The 21,632-nt window shown below is 43.4% G+C and overlaps 1 protein-coding gene and 1 pseudogene across 4 annotated transcripts in view; one reads left to right on the top strand and one right to left on the bottom strand.

The window, feature by feature from the left end:
• Positions 1 to 21,632, bottom strand: part of Ube3d (ubiquitin protein ligase E3D) — a 99,629-nt gene that overhangs the window by 72,480 nt on the left and 5,517 nt on the right. For 3 of the 4 annotated variants that reach the window (XM_070010256.1, XM_070010258.1, XM_070010254.1), the window contains exons 3-5: positions 20,957 to 21,047; positions 10,355 to 10,526; positions 2,571 to 2,640 (exon numbers count right to left, since the gene is read on the bottom strand). In XM_070010256.1, the coding sequence (XP_069866357.1) occupies positions 2,571 to 2,640; positions 10,355 to 10,526; positions 20,957 to 21,047 (333 nt within the window). The remainder of the gene's footprint in view (positions 1 to 2,570; positions 2,641 to 10,354; positions 10,527 to 20,956; positions 21,048 to 21,632) is intronic. The other variant, XM_070010255.1, reaches the window with a different exon arrangement.
• Positions 2,997 to 4,095, top strand: LOC138819323 (programmed cell death protein 2 pseudogene; annotated as a pseudogene).

Below are 21,632 nucleotides of genomic sequence, written 5' to 3'. Positions count from 1 at the left end.
TCTTCTACTTGAGTACAAGTGGAATTTCTCTTAATAAGAAAGTAGAGTGAATTATTACAGTTATTTGCTAGAAAATACATTTATCTCTGCCTCTCTGGAGGATATTTTCAGTGAGGATGAAGAGCTAGTGCTAACAGTTCTTTCTTCGTTCCCAGAGACAATATCATCATACTGTCTTCACATTTCCATTACCACTGCTCCTGTGAAAGGGACTGGTGTTTTTTGTTGTTGTTATTGTTTTTTTCCTAGAATGCTAAGAAGGCTTTCTCTTTGTTTTTCATCCTGCAGTTCTACATTGACATGTCTAGGTACGGCTTGCTTTGAATTTTTCTTGCTTGGGTTCAATGAATTGGAATTCATTGTGCCTCTTGGATCTGCACTGAAGTGTTGTTGTGCATTATGTTTATAAAATTCTCAACAACTTCTTGTTCACATACTGCCCATAGTCCATTCTTTTTTCTTATTTTCTTTTTGGAAGTCTAATTTAAAAAATGTATGTCAGATGGTTTCCTTCTACATTCTATATTCCATGTTTTTCATTTTATCTGTATTTGTTATCTTTTTGTCTCTGGACTTCATTAAAGATTTCTCAATTTCTTCCCTTAGTGAATTCTTTCAGGCTGTATCTAATCAGTTACCAACCACTCTCTGGATGTATCTTTATTCCAATGATAATAAGGGACTCTTTTAGAAATTCTTTTGCGACTCTTTTTCCAATATACCATTATAGTTTTCTTTTTTGTTCAGTCATCTTTTGCACTGTTAAATATACTGAGCATGGTTGTTTTACAGTTTATGCGTGACAATTCTGTTTCGACTGCCTGCCTTCTGTTAGCTCTTGTGAACAATGTCATTAGGGTTTGAATAGGTAGTGTCCCTCCCAGGCTCATTGTGGAAGAGGACTTGGTCCCTAGCTGGTGGCATTATTACAGGGGATTCTAGAAACATTAGGAAGTGGGGCCTGGCTGAAGTGGGTGGTGGCCTTTGGGAGTGGTATCCTGTCCCCATTTCCAAGGAGAAGGACCCACCTCTCATGGAGCACCAGGGAAGGAGTTTGGCATCATTACTAGTTAAGCATCTTTATAGGACCATTAAAGAATGCTAACGCACTGTTAGTGATAACTCGTTATTGAAGTATCCTTACTTTTTATTTCCCTCTCTCTCTTAAGCCTACCGAGATTTGGGAGAGGAGAGATTCACCTCCAGGAGACCGGCAGTAGTTAAGCCTCTCCTCACGCTCTAACCTGGCTTTTTTGCTCAAGGCTGGTGCCCAACCACTTGAGCCACCCCTCCACTTCCAGAATTTTGCTAGTTTACTGGAGATTAGAGTCTTTTATATGTCTGCTCAGGCTGGCTTCAAACTGCAGTCCTCAGATCTCAACCTCCTTGAGTAGCTATGATTACAGGCATGAGCCACCAGTGCCCAGACTCTTAAGAGGCTTCTTTTTAATCTCAAAAATGACACTGAACTCATATCCTGACATATGGAATTGTAACCTCTTTGCAACTACTTAATAATAAAAATCTAAAAGAACACTGAGACAACCATGTTTTACAACTCATTCAGAGCATGCAACTTGTCAGATTCTGATGATTTAAAAGCAAAAAACAAAAAACAAAAAACAAAAAAAACCACCACTGCCTTAAGTACAGCATTTCATTTAAAGTCTCTTTAATTAATTATATTAAAAACAATTACTCATTACCCACTAAGCTAACACAGCATGTTGTAGCACTCTAAACATTTTAAACCGTATCTTTAAACAGCATTTTAATTATTAGGATTTTCATTATTATAAAAGCAGTATGGCATACACTTCACAGAAAGGAAAAAGAGTAAGGAACGAAACACAAAACTCAGAATATGTTTTTCTTCCATTTCAACAAGTCCTCTCCTACCTCCAGTCCCAAAGTACAGCAAGTGGTGAACGATAGCCCAGAAAAGCAGGTTTTCTACCTGTGGGCACCAATTCTTCTGACTGAAGAGTTGTACTAAGAGAAAAAACTTCCAGATTCTTTAAGATGTACTCAAGTATAAATTTTATGTTATTGCTTTTCACTAGAAAGAGAATATAAAACATTGGAAATGACCTGACTTCTCACTGCTTATAACTCCCTACTCTGAGCCTACTTCCTACACTGGTGGCTCACGCCTGTAATCCTAGCTGCTCAAGAGGCTGAGATCTGAGGATCTCGGTTTGAAGCCAGCCCGGGTAGGAAAGTCCATGAGACTTATCTCCAATTAGCCATTTAAAAACTGGAAGTGGAACTGTGGCTCAAAGTGGTAGGGTGCTAACCCTGACCATGAAAGCTCAAGGACAGTGCCCAGGTCCTGAGTTCAAATCCCGCAATGGGAGAAAGAAAAAACAAACCCTAAGTACTCTTTAGTTAAAAAGGTCAAAATAGACAAACTTTTAAATATTGTATGAGGCTAATAGATTTCTATCTCTAAAAGCACTGATTCTATGAAACATATTAATATTACACCCTTCCTATACTACTAAAATCTCATTCTGGCTTTAGAATAGGAAGGAAATCCTTTTAGCTTTTTGTTATAAAATTGTTCTTACCTGGTGACATAGTCTCTCCCAGCGTTACCTTGCAACGCTTACAAATTACTTTGGTATTTGCTTTTGGGTCCTGTAGAACAGAAAAAAAAATGTCATTTAAATGTCATTCAGCTTTTCTTAAAAGGAATATATAATTTTAACATAGTCTCCAGAGGATACATTGAACTTTACATTTCATTCTGCCCTCTACTAAATACTGGGAATGCAGTTAGTTTTGCATATATAATTCACATGCACAGAGATCATTTCTTTTTTAGGGAGAATAATGCAGATTGGCTTTTCCAAACCTAGATACTTTTGATAATCCAAATGTTTCCAAATAATTTAAACAAGAAGCAGTATGCAATGCTCAAGTACTTTCAAATAGCCTTATAATTTGGAACTGGTTTGTATGTACGGAACACACGAGAATATGACCTGGAGAATATGAACTGGAGCTCATATTATTCTGATTCCCTGGCCAGTGTTACTTACGTAAAAGTAACCTATTACTCACAGCCAGTCATAATTCAGAAGTTAAAAATATCAAACTTGTTCATGTAAATCTATTTCTTTCCATTTAAGATATGCACTGGAAATGGAAAGTTGGGTCATGTTGTGAACAAATTCCTCAAACATTCTTACGCTTCAAAACTTAGGGAAAGGTAGCTGCTTCCCAGCTCAGGAGGGTGGAGCTGGGCTTTGTGGAGGAGGAGGTGGGCTTTGTGGAGGAGGCTTTGTCAGCCTGCAGGCTGCTCCTCAGCAAGGTCAGGGGGCAGCCAGGGTGCTAGGCATGGCAGGACAGCCAGAACCCAAGCTCTGTCCTGTCCCCGGCTGGCTGCTGGCTTTATTAATACCAGCTACCTTCTGAGACCCCTTCCTCAGCAGCAAGAGAATCTTTGCATCTCCAACTTAAGTCTGGAGCTCATCTCTGCAGGGTCTGGGCTGTCTGGGTCCTAAAACATGTTCAAGAGGCCACCAGGCACATTCCTACAGTCAGGGGTATCCACACAAGGCTGGAGACTAGACGTAAGCAGGCTTGTACACAGCTGGATAACTGGGATCATACAGTTCCAGACCATAACTTCCTTTTTCCGGAATTGGAAATTGTAATAGGAACAGAAGATGAGATTGTGCCTGAAGCTGTGGATAAGGAACATGTCTGAGATTATCAGAAGTATGCGTGAAGCACTTGAGGAAGAAACAGATTCTATGGCAAAGCATGAATCTAGGGAAAAATCATTTTCCCGAAGCTTACAACTCAGATAGACCTTGAACCAGAGCAGATTCTATGGCACAGGTATTGATTGAGCTTGTCTGGATTTCTGGTGAAAATATACCACAAGAAAAGGATATTCCAAATTGCTCCTGCGGCGCCAAAAGAATATTTGAATTCCAGGTCAAGCCACAGCTGCTGAACGGCCTGACGGCAGAAGAGCTCTGACTGGGGTCTCCTGGCTGTGTTCACCTGTACTGAGAACTCGGCCCGGGCACTGGCTACACAGAAGGATTTGTGTGGGAGCAGGACATAACAGACACACCGTGAAGATAAGCCTTATGTCTTCTCACCTCCCAATTCCATCTCAAGGACTTTTATCTCTTATTCCAGAGATGGAGGCACAAAAATGCTACTTGAGGCATTATTTACAACATTGTTCTATGTGTTAGTACAAGACTGCTCAGTGATAGGCAATTAAAATTAAGTTTTAAAGTCAGTTTCCATGTCCACAGTGGAAGGAAATTGTTAACATGGACTACATAGACACCAAATAATGTCTCAATGAACATCAGGATATCATTATGGATGGTACTTGGTATGGCGTTTTCATTTTTTAAACATATTCACCTATGTATATGGTCATAGAAATAAATCTAGAAAGATACACAAAGTAAACTGGTTACCTATGAATGGTGGGGCCAAGTGACATGGTCTTTTTACTTACATGTACATATCTTTCTATAATAAAAATAAGCTATGGGTCTGGGAAGGTGGCTCAGTGGTAGAGCACTTGCCTTGCATGCATGAGGCCCTGGGTTCGATTCCTCAGCACCACATAAGCAAAAAGGAAAAAGCCAGAAGTGGCGCTGTGGCTCAAGTGGTAGAGCGCTAGCCTTGAGCTCAAGAGCTGAGGGACAGCACCCAGGCCCAGAGTTCAGGCCCCACGACCAGACCCAAAAACAAAAAAAACCCCAAAAAACAAAAACAAAAAACAAATGAGCAAATGCCCAATAAACTGAAAAGAAAAAGAAAAACAGGAAAAAAATGACTAATAGGTAAACAATGGCGGCTCTTTCTCACGTACATAGTAATGAGTTTGTTAAAGCCATGTAATATGCTATAACCCAAGACATACCTGACATCAGCAGGCAGGAGGAATTGAGTGGGGGGGGGGGGGGGATGACTAGTGGGAGGGGCTGGCCTAACAAGGTGTGTGAAAATGGTCAAAATAGATCTATGAAAGCCAAACAGTGACACCTGGTGAAATTGGGTAAGCGGGTAAGGGAAAAGAGAGTGATAGAGGGGGCAAGAGCGATTGGAGTATAAACATGTGGAAACGTAACAAGGAACCCCTCATATCACTGACATAATCTAATTAATAATAAAAATGACAGTAATAATAAAGGATCAGATGCCAGTGGCTCACATTCATAATCCTAGTTAATCAAGAGAATGAAATTTGGAGGATCAGAGTTTGAGGCCAGCCAGAGAAGAAAATTTTGCTATAAAATAATTAGGAAAAAAAAAAAAAAGCAGAGTTGGAGACATGGGCAAAGTCCTGGGTTCAAACCCTAGTACTGCCCAAAATTGAGGAGAAGGAAACCAGTGGAAAAGGAGTTCTATAACCCTGGACACCTGAAGGAATCCCACCTGAAAAATGGCAGAAAAAAAAGACAGAGCAAAGTTAGGAAGGTAATGTCTTTCTGGTGTGGTTAACACATATATTCATCTACGGAAAAAGTTTTAACCGTTCAGTGCAAGTTCAAGTACTTCCCTTGGTGCTGACAACTATTTGGGAAAAGGTTACATATGAAACAAACTGATTCCATTAACAAGAAGCTGCTAATAATGGCCAGAGGTGATGTTTGAATATAGAACTCTCACATTCTACAACTTATGCTAAGGGTTTTACAAATTACAGGTCCCGTAATGATGGAGAAGCAATTCACAGAATTAATCCACTAGGTGATATATATATATATATATATATATATATATATATGCGTGTTGCGTGTGTGTGTATATATAATAAATTATGTGACCAATTGCTTTAAGAAACTTTTGTGTTGTGTTTGCATATGTGTGTATGATCAGATCTTCATGTAAAAATTCCATTTTTTACTAAAGATATCATAGTCAAAAGCAACTCTACAACTTATGTTGAGATCTTCTATGACTCACTCTTTCTTTTTTTTTTTTTGGGTCCAGGCGTGGGGCCTGAACTCTGGGCCTGGGCGCTGTCCCTCAGCTCTTTTCAGCTCAAGGCTAGTGCTCTACCACTTGAGCCACAGTGCCACTTCCAGATTTTTTCTTTTTTCTTATGTGGTGCTGAGGAATCAAACCCAGGTCCTCAGGCATGCAAGGCAAGCGCTCTACCACTGAGCCACCTTCCCAGTCCCTAACTCACTCTTTCGTTCCCATCTTTACTATCATGTATTATCTGAACAGAAAGGGGAGAGGGTTTCACTGAACTGTTTCCATGCATTGAAGACTCATTCTTTCATCCAGCCTCAAACTCTTACTATCAGTAAAAATGCAGAAAAGCACCCTCATGTCTCTTCCTCACATAAGATCTCTGGAAGAAATCTCCAGTCAGATAAAAACCCCACCCTATTTTCCCTTGTGTAGCTGCAGGATTTCTGTCATCTTTCTATTGCCAGGTCTGTTCATACCTGGCCCAGTCTCTTACCCAGCACATGCTTGGTACGGTCCACACACCACACCATCTCTGGCTGCTGCACTGATACTCTAGTACCTATCACATGTCCATAGCAGGCAGCAGGCAGCAAGCCTGGGGTCTCCCTAGGTATCCCAGGCTGACCCTGAACTTGACCTCTACCTCCTAGACTCCATCTCTTTCAACCTCTCCAGTGCAGTGCACAAGCTACCATGCCTTGCTCATACTCTCTTTTACTAAAGTTGTTTTATTATCTTTAAGTAGTTGTACAGAGGAGGTGGTATACAATAAAACAGTCTATGAATATAATGCATCTTGATCAGTGTCACCCCCTTCAATATCCTCACCCCCTCCTTCAATCCACCCTTTCCCTACTTCTCTTAACTTTGTGGTATATACAATAAATTATTGACTGCAATCTACCCCCATCACCCTCTTCATTTCTCTGCCCTTCTCCACTTGGCCCCACATACCCTCCTGCAAATACACATTTCCTGGTATGATTTTGTTGGACTTTGAACTCATCTTTCTAAAAGATTATACTGTTTGAGCTCTCCAGAGAGTCTATTACACTTCAGTTAATTCATTTGTAAACACTTGCATACTGCCCAACATGATTACCTATACATTTATAGGCACATGTTAGCTACCACAAATGAAGGAAACAATGCAATCTTTGTGTCTCTGCGTCTGGCTTATGTCACTTAAATGTAATTTTTTTCCAAGTCTTTCCATTTCCTTACAAATGGTTCAGTATCATTCTAGCAGATGAGTAAAATTCCACTGTGTAGATATACCACAATTTTCTGATCCATTAGTCTACTGAGAGGCATCTGGAAAGATTCTATTCAGTTATGGTGAATAGTACTTCAATGAACATGGTTGTGCTGGTGGCTTTACTGCATTCTGGTTTGTAATCTTTTGGGTAAATGCCCAGGTGTGGGATTTCTGGGTCATAGGGTAGTTCTACGTTTAATTTTTGTTTTTTTTAAGTAACCTCCATATGGATTTCCAGAGTGGTTGAACAAGCTTATATTCCCACCAACTGTATTAGAGTTCCCTTTTAACTGCATCCCATAAACATTTCTTGTTTGTTTGATAGGTGCCATTTTAACTGGGGTGAGGTGAAACAGACAAGGACCTAATATCCAGAATATACTTAGAGCTCAAAAAAATTAAATTCTCAAAAATGGAACCTTCAAAGAAACAACAACTAAATTAATAAATGACTTAAAGACAGACTTCGTAGTAGTCACAGACATGGCCAACAGACTCGTGAAGAAATGCTCAACATCTCTGGCCATAGAGGAAATGCAAATCAAAACATCCCTGAGATTGCACCTTGGTCCTGTTTCTAGGACTTAAATAGTATTATGAATCTTGTAAAAGGATGAGGTGCATCTTTATCATCCTGTTATAACATGCACACTTTTTAGTATCTTGATAGGCACACACACACACACACACACACACACACACACACACACACACACACACACACACCCCATACAAGAGATAGCAAACAAGTCACACACACACACACACACACACACACACACACACACACACACACACACACACACACACACACCCATAAAGAGATAGCAAACAAGTCACCAAACTAGAGAATTCTTTAGCAGACATCTTTTGAAAACAAAAAATACAAACTGCCACTAGAGGCACAAATAAAACATTCCAAATTCTACGAGGAATGAAGATGAATGAGACAGTGCCAGGTTCTCTCTGTGCTGCTTTTAAAATCAGATCTTTTTAATTAACACACTTTAGCACATTAATTTTACTTAAAGAGCAGCTCTACTTTGTAATGCATTTTTCTTGACCTGAGCTGCAAGGAAGTAATAAAAGCAAGTTGTATAATGAAGCCCCCTACCAGTGTGGGAACTAGGAGCAGACCTCAAAGACAGACATTGTTGGGAACTAATTAAATCAATATATCTAGGACCTGCCAGTGCTTCTCAAGAGATGAGGAATCCTCTCCTGTCCTTTCTTTTTCTTTTCCTTTGTGTTGTTTCAATTTTTAAGGACACCTGATGTCACACACACACACACACACACACACACACACACACACACACACACACACACACACACACACACACACACACACACACACACACACACACACACACACACACACACACACACACACACACACACACACACTTCCCAAGAGATACCATTATGAAGCTGGGTCACCAAGTGACATTTCAGACTCCTGCTAGATGGCTAGACTAGGTGATAGGAGAAATTGGTTTTCAATAGCACGGAAGAGCAGAGGAGCCTCTGGAGCCGACAGGGCAGTGGTTAGGCAGTCTCTCCGAATTTCTGTTGCTATTTTGGTCTCAGACAGACTCTTTCAACTGCTACAACACGCAATTAAAGTACAACTTCCAGCTAGACCAATGTGAAAACAATCTTGTCAAACCACCTCTCCTGATAGCCATTTCCCACAGTCTCCTTGATAGACAAGACTACAATGTCTAAATAGGAAAGATCTTCCTTTCGAATAAGAAATAAAAGACTGCTGCTTACAGGGTACAGTTCTTAAGAATGGCCACGTATAACTGATAAAGTTGTTTGTGTCAAGATTATTTCTAAACAAGGAGACACAGCTTCCCTTACTCAATCTTTCTCCTTTACACCATCAGAATGTGTTGTTAAATGGCTCATATCTTTATTCTTAGCTACTCAGGAGGCTGAGATGTGAGGATTGGGGTCTGAAGTCAGCCCAGATGAAAAAGTCCAAGAGACCCTTATCTCCAATTACAGCAAAAAGCCACAAGTAGAGGTGTGTCTCAAATGGTACACCTGGAAGCTCAGTGCCATTTCTACCCTCTTTGTCTGTTCCCCTGGCAGTATCTGCCAGTGTGTTTATGTACACAAGCGCACGCGTGTATGTGTGTGACAATCCTGGGCCTTGAACTCAAGGGCTGGGTGCCATCCTTGAGCTTTTTTGCTGAAGACTGGTGTTCTACCACTGGAGCCACCCCTCTACTTCTGGCTTCTTTTGTGTGGTTCATTGGAGATAAGAGTCTCATGAACTTTGCTGCCTAGGATGGCTTTGAACTGCAATCCTCAGTTCTCAGCCTCCTAAGTAGCTAGGTTTATTGGCCCAAACTACTGGTACCTGGCAGCATCTTTCTTTATTTTATTTTATTGTTATTGTAAATATACAGAGGGTTACAGGTACATGAATCCGGTAATGAGTGCAATTCTTCTTGAACAACATCTCCCCTTTCCTCGCTCTCTCCCAGTTTTTCCTTCCCATCCACACCCATAAGATATACAACTCATTTTCCACAATGTCTAGTAGGTACCACTATTGTATTTGTTCACCCTTTGTTCCACCTTAGAACACTGAACTCTAGACTACAGGCAGGCACAGAACACCTGGTCCTAAATGTAAAGTGAGCACCCTAAGTAGAAGAGCATGTTCTCTTAGTCAGAGTTTTGAGGCTGGCACGCACACAGTTTTGAGGGAGATTTAGAACCATGTGGGCAGCACAGGGAAGGACTGCCATGTGGGGCAGGTGCCACTTCCTCCTCTGGGGACTTCTTTAAGGGTCCATAAACACTGGAGCAGAGCCCCACAGGGACAGATGTCCATCCCCTTCAGAGGAGGCAGGTGTGACAAAACCAAGATGCCAGAACAGCCAAGAAGCCAACAGGACTGTCAAAGAGGAACCCTATAAGCCAAGCCACTGACTTCGGGGACTCACTCCTTGCTCTCTTCCACAGAGAACTCCCTGATCCCCTCCCTGGCCCTTTCCCTCTCAGCCCTCTTCTGGGAAGCAGAAAACTTGGGTCTATGGGGAAGTACCAATCAATATTAAAATAATTCCAGAAACAAAAAGGAGGGCATATAATCTACATGGCCTCAGATTTTACCTGACATGGTTGGCTTCTTAAGTTCACCAAATAGAAGGTATCTCCAACGAAGCAGTCGCCGTGTCCTGGGTGAAGAGACTTCTGGGCGAACGGGTCCGGGTGGCAGCACCACTCCTCGACCAGGGATGCCCAGTTGGCGCTGGGCAGTGGGAGCACCCTGAGCAGCCTTCTGCTTGGAAAGAGGGAAGATGTGGTTTCTACCAGGCAAAATGGAACAGCTTCTGAAGTAAATCTTATGTGCAAGATGGAAGGAGCTCTAACACGCTCTTGAGGTTAACTTCTCTCAATAACAAAAGGAGTATGTGCTCACACTGTAAGTTCAAAATCAAGAGGTGCAACCCAGACAAAATCATCCTGACCCCCCAAAGAAAAGTGAATTTGCCACAGGATGGATGGCACGTTTCTTATCCTTCTTTCAAGAGGAACATTTATACATGCATGCACACGAAGTCTGAGGTCAGAGGATACATGCATACTGTATTTCGATTGTGTTTATCTAGTTACACCATGACTGCCAATATTCCATTAATGACTACATTGTCTACTTCCTAGCTGTCTAGATCATTCCCCCATTGTTAGATATTTACAGGTAGACTCCTATGAGGAACAGAAAGTGGAGATACAAAGTTTGCACACATCTGATTATTGCTTGGGAAAAACAATCTTGTGTGAAATTCTAAGCACAAGTAATATGAATCTTTTTAAGCCCAACACCCATTTAGTAGACTTCTTTGCAAAAACACTGCACTAATCTGTAATTCTTACACTTACCCTTTTCTTAATTAAATCCTATCACTTTTCCATCTACATACAAGTTATAAAAACATTCTCAATTAGCCATGTTTAAATTACTAGTGAAATTGCACTAGTGTATTTATTGACTACCATGACATTTCTGTGAATTGTGGCCAATGACTAGTTCCCAATGAAGCATTAATGTATTATTAATTTGCAAAAGTATATGCTATATTAAATTATCCATCCTACTACCATTTGTGATTTTAAAAAAACTTTCCAGGATTATTGATTTAGGTGTTTTTTTTGAGGGGGAAGAAGTACAAGTTTTATACCTAGGGCTGTAGGCCAGCCTGGCTTGCTCATTCATCTGGTATTCTATCATTTGAGCCACGCCTCCAATCCCACTTTTTTGTCATCTTGTTATTTTGGAGATGAAGTTTTGAGAACTTTGCTGCCTAGGATGGCCTCAAATTGTGACACTCTGGATCTCAACTTCCTGAGTAACTAAAATTACAGGCATGAGCCACCAATGCTTGGCTGGTTCTGGTGTTTTAAACTTCGGATTGCCTAACACTTTCTTCTGTAAATTTTTTCTATGATTCTATTTTAATGAGCTTTTCACATTAGGACAACTTTAGGTTTACAGAAAGTTATCAAGACAGGTTGAATGTTTCCTACTTCTGTCTAACCTAGCTTTCTCTAAACAGCAGTATCTTATATAATCACGGTGATTTGCCAGAACTACAGCCTTTACACTTTACTAGTCTTTTTCCCTCAACAAAGTCCTGTTTCTCCATGATGACATATCAGTCACACTCTCCCTGTCAGTATTGTTCCAGATGCTGAGCTACCTGAAGAGTACTGGTCAGGGACTCTACTCAACCCCTTTCATTCTGGGATAAGCTGATAGGATCTCAGGGCCTTGGGCAGCAATCTGAGGTGAGGTGAGGTGCTCACCATTTCACAGGTCCCTTGTTTAAACACGACTCACCACTGGGGACAGAAGTCTTGACTCCTGTGCCAGTGATACCTCCTGCTTCTACTACTGAAACACTAGTAAACAAGGTATATTAGAAGTCTTGTTTTAAAATGTGATTATATCATTTCACAGCAAATGTGATTTTCTATCTCTCTTTTTAACAATTCCTCGATGTTAACTGTTTCTCCTTGGTTCACTGACAGACTGTGACTATCACAAGAGGTCTCATAACAAAGAGGGAACCAACTAATTAATAATTCCAAATGGCGCAAGTAAAGAACAAGAAAGGCTGAGTCTAGTGCACTATACAGACCAGGAAAAGCTTGCCCCACTGCCATCTGCCAGGTGGCTGGGCACACAGGACACTGACAAGTGGCTCTTTCCTCGTGTTTCCTCACGTCTGTTGTGAACCAGGCATTATGATGGCCTAAGACAGGAAACATACAGTCTCTTTAGATGCTCAGATTTTAGTAGAGAATACATACTTATAAGCAAATGACAAAACCACATGTAAGAGAATGTTCCTCATTTGTTAGGAAATGAAAAGACTTGGAAAAAATTATATTAAGTGAAGTAAGCCAGACCCAAAGAAACATAGGTCCCATGGTTTCCCTTATTTGCAATAACTAGTGTATGTCTGAGTCAAGCAGAAAAGGTCAGTTAAGTTGATGTTAGGGAAATGAATTCTAAGATATGTATTCAAATGTTTTTTCTCTTTCATGAGATTGTTTCTAACATATTTATAAGATTATTTCTTTGTTGCTTTGTATGTCCCTCCCCAACGGTATAACCCCTGCTTTCACTGTATTTGATGTTGTTATAATTTGTGGAGGGGAAGGGAAAAATAAATCATTTAAATAGGGATACAGGTGGACCCATTGCAACAATGAGATGTACAAGTCGTTATGTCGAAAACGAACTTTACCACTTTGGTGTGGGGGGGAGGGTAGGGTGAAGGGGGAGGAGGGAATGGGAAGGGGAAACAAAGGAGGAGGCTACAATGCTTGATAAGAAATGTATTCATTGTCTTGCCCATGTAATTGTAACCCCTCTGTACAGTATTTTCACAATAAAAAAATAATAATTTAAAAAAGAGAATGTTCCTCATAAACCTGGTGCTGGTGGCTCACCCCTATAATCCCAGCTACTCAGGAGGCTGAGATCTGAAGATCTGAGTTCTAAGACAGCTAAGGCAGCAAAGCCAAAAGACTCTTATCTCCAATTAAGCAGCAAGCAGCCAGAAGTGGAGATGTGATTCAAGTGGTAGAGTGCCTGCCAGCTTTAAGCAGAATGCATCAAAAAAGAGTGTGAGGCCTTGAGTTCAAGCCCCAGTACACACACACACACACACACACACACACACACACACACACACACACACACGCACGCACGCACGCACGCACGCACGCACAATGCTCATAGCAGAAGTGAGATTCTAAACTCAGTAGGTACAGGGGTTAAATACACATGATAACATGAGCCCTTTTCTCCAATACCCTATATGCAACACAAGGCCTGTATTTTGTTTTCGGGGACTTGGGATAGCCTGAATTCTTACAGAACCTACTTCTCTAAATTCTGTGCAAGATCAAACACACAAGTGTGAGGACATGAGGTTATATATGAACTTCAGAGAAAGCATCTGTGCTTAACTTTATAGAAAAAAAAAAAGGGAATTCTCTAAGCAGCAGGGAGATTTCGGGGCACCCTGGAAGAAAAAAATATGAAGACAGGCTCTGTGTTTATCTCACAACTCAGTTCCTACTCAGTGACACAGCTCCTGAGATCTTTGTTGAAGGAGTAAATGAGCACATTCTAATGACAACAGCCTGTAGGTCCCTCCCTAGCTGGGATGAAGGGCTGACCACCTTTTCCTCTTGCTGCTTGAGAATCTGACCTTTGCTTTCACCGCCTAGCTCTGTTACCCTGGAAACCAGGTAAGATCCTGAGCATCAAATATATTGCTAGGCAACATGGCTTACAGTAAAAAAGGATCCCTGATTGGTAAATTGTATGTGGACTGGAAAGAACTATGAATGAGCTGTAAACATCTGAGAAAGAAGACAGGCTTTCAGCTTCCCTCAATGGAGCCTTTGTGGGAAACCCTAGAAATGCTCACTGCCAAAGAATCATTAGGAAAGAGTGTAGACTAAAGGAGCCTCTGTGGGTCTTGTGTTTACACCTGGAACTGTTTATGTGGACAAACATGGGTCCACTCACTGGTCAGTGTGTGAGCTGCCACTAGCATGAACTTCAGCAGAGCCCTACAAAAGGCGTGTGAATGCTATGCTGCTCACAGGCCATCACGAGGCGAGGCCTGTGGTGTCCCGGAGAGTGTGCATGCACCAACAGGCTCACCCGTTACACAAGAGCCAGTGCCTCACGTCTGAAATCCCAGCTACTAGGGAGATCTGAGGATCCAAGTTCAAAGCAGCCCAGGCAGGAAAGTCTATGAGACTCTTATCTCCAATGAACCAGCAAAACGCCAGAAAAGGAGGTATGGCTTAAGTGGTAGAGCACCAGCCTTGAGCAGAAAATTCGGGGACAGCACCTATGCCTTATGCCTTGGGTAAAAGTTTCTCTTCTCTGGTACACCATACACCCCACCCCCTTACATACACCCTCACACCTTTAATGCTCACACCTTCATGAGATTAAGAATTACCATTTCCCAGCTGCACAGGCTCAGTAGTGCTACCTAATCCGTACAAGGTTAGGGAATGAGAGGTGATCAGAGATGCCAGGCCAACTTCCAGGTCTCCCTGCTCCAAGACTCAGCTCTTCCCTCTGGAATCCTGTTCCTCCTCCCCTGGCAGCGCAAAAGAGCAGTAGTGGAGGTGGAGCAGAGGGGGGAGGTGGGGTGGAAGTGGCCCAGTGGCTTGGGGGTCACATACCAGCCAGGGGATGGACGTGGAGCTCCTGAGAGGTAGAAAGCCTTGGAGGATTTTAAGCAGGGAAATGACAGGTCAGATTTCAGTGGTTACTAACAAGAGAAGAGGGCAAGTTTAGAGTAAGAGGCAGGTCTAAGTGGGCTCCTGGATCCTCCCAACCATTAAGATTCTGTCTCCTAAAATTTTGCATGGAGAACCAATAAACAGATCTTCAACAGTATGCAAAAGAGGGCAGTGCTAAAATCCCATGTGAGATCAAAGAGAAGAAAGGGCTTTCACAGAGCCCTGGGACCCAAGGAACATAACACAAAATATGATATTTCAAACTTGATTTGACCGTGGCACAATGAAAGCCATAATGCATACTTAACCATCTACATACGGCATCAGGAGCCAGAACGTGCCAAATTCCAACAGCACTGCAAAGATAAAAGGAGTTTTACAGCAGAAATTTTTGTGATGTTTGGAAAAAGCACACAAAACCTTTAAGAACAAAAGGTATGTGTTAATCACAGCACCGAGAGTCTATCTACCTAAAACCTGACACATGGCCTTTGATACCATCTGCTTCTCATGGGAACTTTCAAAATAAAATGGATGCCATTTTTTTTCCCAAGGTAGCTTAGATAAAAACCTGTTAGAGCTCAGAGGAACAGAATGATTACCTAATTTTTCTCTCAACCTAAGACTCTATGATAAACAGCCCGGGTTGATAGTAAACTTTGATATAGATTTTCTTAATGCACCTTGAGCCTGAACTTCTGAGAAATATAAGAACTTAAAATATATAACCTTAAAAATGCAAGATTTAATGTTTTAGGCGATACTTAACCACACGCATAAGAAAATGTTCCTTAACATCCTCATTAAAAATAAAGGGCTGTTGTACCTGGCAAATTCCACAAGCTCTGATGTTAAATATTAGAAGCACTCAATGAGGCCTATAAGGTTAAACTATTCTCTATCCATTAATCCTGTGTTTTCCTGTCCTTTTAGCTTTGGACTAACCAAAATAAAACACCATGAATCACAGACTTCCAAAGCACTTCAGGAGGTTCACTGATGAGACATTTGACATTGGTAGGTAATTAAAGTAAGCTATTTCAAGAAAAAGACCAGCAAGTAAGTAGATATACACCACTACTGTGACATGTCCCACCAACAGTCCTAGGTACCTTTCTAGAAAAGACAGGATAATTAGGTAGAATACTGGAGGTGGGTGTAGTATTGGTATCTGAACACAAAACCTCACAATTACTAGGCTGCTGGTGGCTCACATCTGTAATCCTAGCTACTCAGAAGACTGAGATATGAAGACTGCAGTTCAAAACCAGCCTGGGCAGGAAAGTCTGTGAGACTATCCCAATAAATGACCAAAAAGCTAAAAGTGGTGCTGTGGCTCAAATGGCAGAGAGCTGGCCTTGAGCAAGAGAGTAGGGAGTGGGGGTTGGTAGAGGAAAGGAGAAAGTGAATGCTCAGGGACATTGCTCAGGCTTTGGGTTCAAAAGTCCCACTCCCCACTCCCTCCACCCCTCTGCCCAGGGCAGGGGAAGAACTCACAATTGGTACACAGGTGCTCCACCACTTGTGTGCATAGGTGTTTTGTTTTTTTTTCTTTGTCGGTCATGGGGCTTGAACTCTGGACCTGGGCGCTGTTCCTGCGCTCTTCAGCTCAAGGAGAGCACTCTACTGCTTAAACCACAGTACCACTTCTAGTTTTCTAGTGGTTTATTGGAGATAAAGATCTCATGGAGTTTCCTGCCTGGGCTAGCTGCCTCAGATCTCAGCTTCCTGAGTAGCTAGGATTACAGGCGTGAGCCACTGGCACCCAGCCTAGGTGGTTATTTTTAATATAGGATTGCATTCCCAATCTGGTTACAGGCTTGAGCCACCACATCCATACTCCCCCACTGTGAAGATGGGAATCTCATCAATTACCTAAGCTGGCCTGACACCATGATCTTACCAATCTCAGCTTCCCAAGTAGTGAGGATTTCAGGTCCAAGCCACCAGCACCTGGCCAATGAGTTGATTTTGATGACCACAAGCACAAGCTTTTTTGGTTTTGCTTTTTGTTTAAGGGACACCAAAGTTGAGCATGCCATTCACAAGATCAGATAAGGGAGGGGAAAGTATGAAGACCCTGGAGCTGATCATTGCAGAACTGGAAACAGCACAGATCACCATTAAATGGAAAGCGTGGAGCAGGGCTGGGGAGGGGCTTCAGGGGAGAGTGCCTGCCCACAGGGACCCAGGAGAGGCTGGGCTCAGTTCCTCACCTCATGTGTTGCTGGGGGTGGGAGGGAAGCCCCCATACACAGCCCCATGCACAGATGTGGAGCACAGGCTTTCATGTAAGGTTTGCTTATGGGAAGGGTGATGTCCACTTTTTTTTTTTTTTTGGCTTATCTTCCCAGAGAAAGACAAGGATTCATTTCTTTGACACACACAGTCCATGTGAATCACAGTCCTTGAACATACATGTTGGAAGCCCTAAATGATCTCCTAGTTTATTAAGAAACAACTAGAAAAAATGGGGCAGGTGCAGTAGAAACCATACATCTAATTTTAATAGAGCTGGTTGAGCATCGACTGTTACGTATGCTCTATTCCTTAGCCCGCGTGACAAGTTTGGAAAAGGGAAAATTGGATGGAAGCAGCTGAGTTGATGGAGGCCAGGTTCAGCTATCAAGTGGTAAAGTTCGAGTTCAAAGCAGGGGGCCATCCCCTGCTCTGGCCCCCCAGGCCCAAGGACTCTCCATGTTGAGTTAGGGGGTGAAGGCTGAGATGGAGCAGGGGTGGCCTCCACACCCTTCTAGTCCTCAACCCCATACACAGAAGGCTCAGCGCCTAGATAAGTGAGCACTAGAAAAGGAGCATTAGTGATGAGACTCCCCACTGCTGATGAAACTCAAATGGGACCCAACCTTGCATCTGGCGGCAACAGAACACACTGAGAAACTCAGAACACCTGGTGTTGCGTAAGGAGGGGGGGTGTTCCAGCAACTTCTGAGAACGACACCAGCCTGACGTAGACTAAGAAAGACAAATGGTGATCTCTCAGCCTTTTCAGGTGGTGTGGCCTGTCAGCCGGTCCGACCCCGGCAGCCATGCTGACCTGTAGAGGTTCCCTGCCCGGATGTCACCTCCTGTCCTACTGAACACAGCACCCTGAGGCTGCCGTGCAAGCACCTCACCTCTTCCACCCGGGGATGCTGCCAAGTGCATCAAGCAGGCGAGAAAAAAAGCCAAAATAAACACACCCAAGCCAGCAGGAATTTATTGCACACTATTCACTAGGCACTGCGCCTGAGACTCGGATCTGATCAGAATAACAATGATCACAGTAGCCAGCACACACTGTGGGCTGCCCATGCCAGGCCATAAAGACTCACTCCACAGTCCCAGCTCTGTGAGGTAAGGGCTTTTTTTTTTTAAAAAAAATCATTATTATTTTTTGGTGTGGTAAGGTTCACTCTGGGAAGGTGAGGTAGGCTTCTCGCGCCTCTTGGCTAAGTCTCCGTCCAGTACCTGTGTTACCTAGGTAACTGGCACACCTGGAGGTCACATTCCCCCCCCCCCCCATTCTTCCTATTAGACCAGGGGAAGATCCTAGGCCCTGAGGTCATATCTGCATCCAGTGTGGCCACACATTCCCTTACCTAGCCCCTTCCCAGCCATGCTATGCCTCTCCACCACGGGTGAGGGTAGGGGGGAGGGAAAGCAGCAGGTCTAAATACTTCTTTTCCTGCCTGAATACCACGTGGCGCTCTCTTCATCATCTACCTAATTAAACCTAGTATATTTAATTTATCTTACAGGTGCCAGTCCCAGAGCTTGAATTCAGGGCCTGGGAGTTATCCCTGAGATTCTTTTTCTCAGGGCTAGTGCCCTGCTTTTTTGTGAGTAACTGGAGGCAAGAATCTCATCCTGCCCTGGCTGGCTTCAAACCACATCCTCAGATCACAACGGTGGTGGCCTGAGGGACGAGTACCTGGCTGGTGAGGGTTATTATTATCATCCACATGTTCTCAGGGAGGACAGTGAGGTATGAAGAAACTTGACCGTGGTCACACTGCTAGGAAATGGCAGCTGCAAACCCAGGTCTGGCTTCTGAGTCCACACTACTGAGCATGCCAGGAAGGAAGGAAGGGAGGGAGGGCACAAAGGGCAACAGCACTGCCCCCACTCTCAACAGCCTGAGCTTCCTCGTGAAAGCAGAGACACGCTTTAAGGCAGCACCTATAGAAGCACTGCGCAGGTGTGGGTCATAGCGCAGGCGCAGGTCCCGTCGCAGGGGCACGGGCAGCCCACCTGTGAAGTGCGGTCAGGAGCCCACCTGAAGGGAAGGACCTGTCATAGGACCCTGGGGTGAAGAAAGGCTGGAGAGACTGGGGCTGTGCACACCGAACGCCAGAGCTGTGCCCCGTGTGCTGGAGGAGGAGGCTGGAGAAAAAGGGCTGGAAAGTGAGGCCGGGCAGGCAGGATCCTGGAGGAGCTGAAAATGCAGGAGTTAACAGAACAGGAAAGGTTTGCACAGAGGAACCAGCGGCATTCTAGAACAATCCATAGAGGTGGAGCAGGCAGGTGACTGGTCACAGGTGTAAGAAGGTGGGTCCGCCTGGAGGAATGGGGACTCAGCTCCCAAGTGAAGTAGCCACAGCACCTGGTGACCACGAATGGGGCGGAATTATGGAGACAAGGGCAGAGAAAGTGCAGAACCGGCTTGTAAACACATCCACGGTCTCGGGCATGTTAAGAGTTTAGTTAGGGGCTGGGAAGGTGGCTCAGTGGTAGAGCGCTTGCCTTGCATGCCTGAGGCCCTGGGTTCGATTTCTCAGCACCACATACACAAAAAGAAAAAAGCCGGAAGTGGTGCTGTGGCTCAAGTGGTAGAGCGCTAGCCTTGAGCTAAAGAGCTGAGGGACAGCGCCCAGGCCCAGAGTTCAGGCCCCACAACTGGACCCAAAAAAAAAAAAAAAAGTTTAGTTAGGTTATCTGAAAGGAAACTGCCACGCGGTCTTCAAGCAGGAAAGAGAAGTTGACTCCTAACCATCCCCCAGTGCAGGTTGGAGACACACATGGAAAAAGGGGGAGAGCGCCTGGCTGGCCAAGAGGGGAGAGTGTGTGGCCACGCTGCCTGTGGACGTGACCTCAGAGCCTGGGAACCTCCCAGTCAGAGGAAGGCCTGAAGGGCTGGTCCAGGATGTGACCCCAGGTGTGTCAGTTACCTAGGTAACACAGGTTCAGGACAGAGACTTAAACAGGAGGGGTCAGGGGAGTCTATGTGCAGATTCACACAGGGACTTGCAGGGCACTGGAGGCATGGCTCCAGAGGTACAGTGCCCTGCCTCACAGGCACAATGCCCTCAATCAAGCAAATGAATAAGGTTTTCATCTATCTCCTCAGCTTATGAGTGATGAGAAGCTGAGAATAAAAGGAAAAGCTTTCTATCCAAGAAAAGAGGAAGAGAAGATACAAAAAAAAAAAGTGCAATTAAAGTCAATTTGGGAATGCAAAGAAAAGAGCCAAGAGCCCCTTCCTCTTGTAGTGGGTCAGGAGATGATCCTTACCACTAGAGAAAGGGTCATCTGTACCAGGTGTGCTCACTTTTAGTGAACAGGAGAAACAGGAAATGGATTTTATTAAATGCAGGGTAGGTGTCTTAGAAATAGCTGACTAAAAAGTCCTCTGTGAGATAGAAAATTCACTTAACATGGAAGACCTGGCTCACCATCACGATGGTTAGTGAGCACAGTCCTAGGGCAATCAGCCCAGGCCCTCCGAACACAGCCTGCTTCCCTCAAACCAGCATCCTCCCTTCTCTCATCACCATTCTGACTGCTGGTGAGCTGTGGCTGGTTCTGTTCACAGCGACACTGAACCCTCATTTCAAGGCCAGCTACTCTAGCAATGACTTGAAGAACTGCCACAGAGAAACTAGAAGTCACTGCCAGACTCAGAACGAATCAGAGTTAAAACAGACTCCTTACCTGTCCCTTATTATGACATCACCGCAGGACTGGCAATAAAAGGTGTAATGTTCCTGGGCTTGTGGGCTTTGATTAAACACTGAAATCAGTTCTAAAAGAAATCAATGAAATAGCAAGTCTTAGATGACTGGAACAAATGTATTAACATACTTAACAAGCTTACTAGCCACAATAACTTACCATCAACACACACCAATTACCATCTCCCCAGATAAACACCTTTAATTGGGATTATCTGATGAGTCAATCAGAAGCAAACATTATGAGAAAGCGTTCAGAAACAACAGATTTTGCCAAGTATTTCTGAGCACGATGCTTCTCTCCTTCCATAAGTACCAGCATGAAAGAGAGACTCCTAAAATTTAAGTTACATCTGATTTCAACAAGATCTGTGTCAACTCTGGCACACTGGTTGGTGGTTTGTACAAGCCAGAGGGATGGTAAGCAGAACTGGTCTCTGTGGGGAAATGCTCTGAAAACAGGACAGCGTATAGCAGAGTCCCATCTCCAAAGCGTGAAATTCAGTGTCAGTGAGACCTGTGGGACGTGTGTATTCCCCACATTATGGACCACAACATGGCATTCTGTCCACATGGCGCTCTTCTTCACTTCTGCTATTTCATTTAAACTTTCATTTCTAAACAAATGAAACACTAAAGGATCTGTCCATGTTCAA

This window comes from Dipodomys merriami, unplaced genomic scaffold, assembly GCF_024711535.1.
Source record: "Dipodomys merriami isolate MVZ:Mamm:240054 unplaced genomic scaffold, mDipMer1.0.p SCAF_8, whole genome shotgun sequence".
Lineage (NCBI taxonomy): Eukaryota > Metazoa > Chordata > Mammalia > Rodentia > Heteromyidae > Dipodomys > Dipodomys merriami.
Note: the sequence above shows the minus strand (reverse complement) of the source record. Positions and strands in the feature narration are given on the sequence as shown.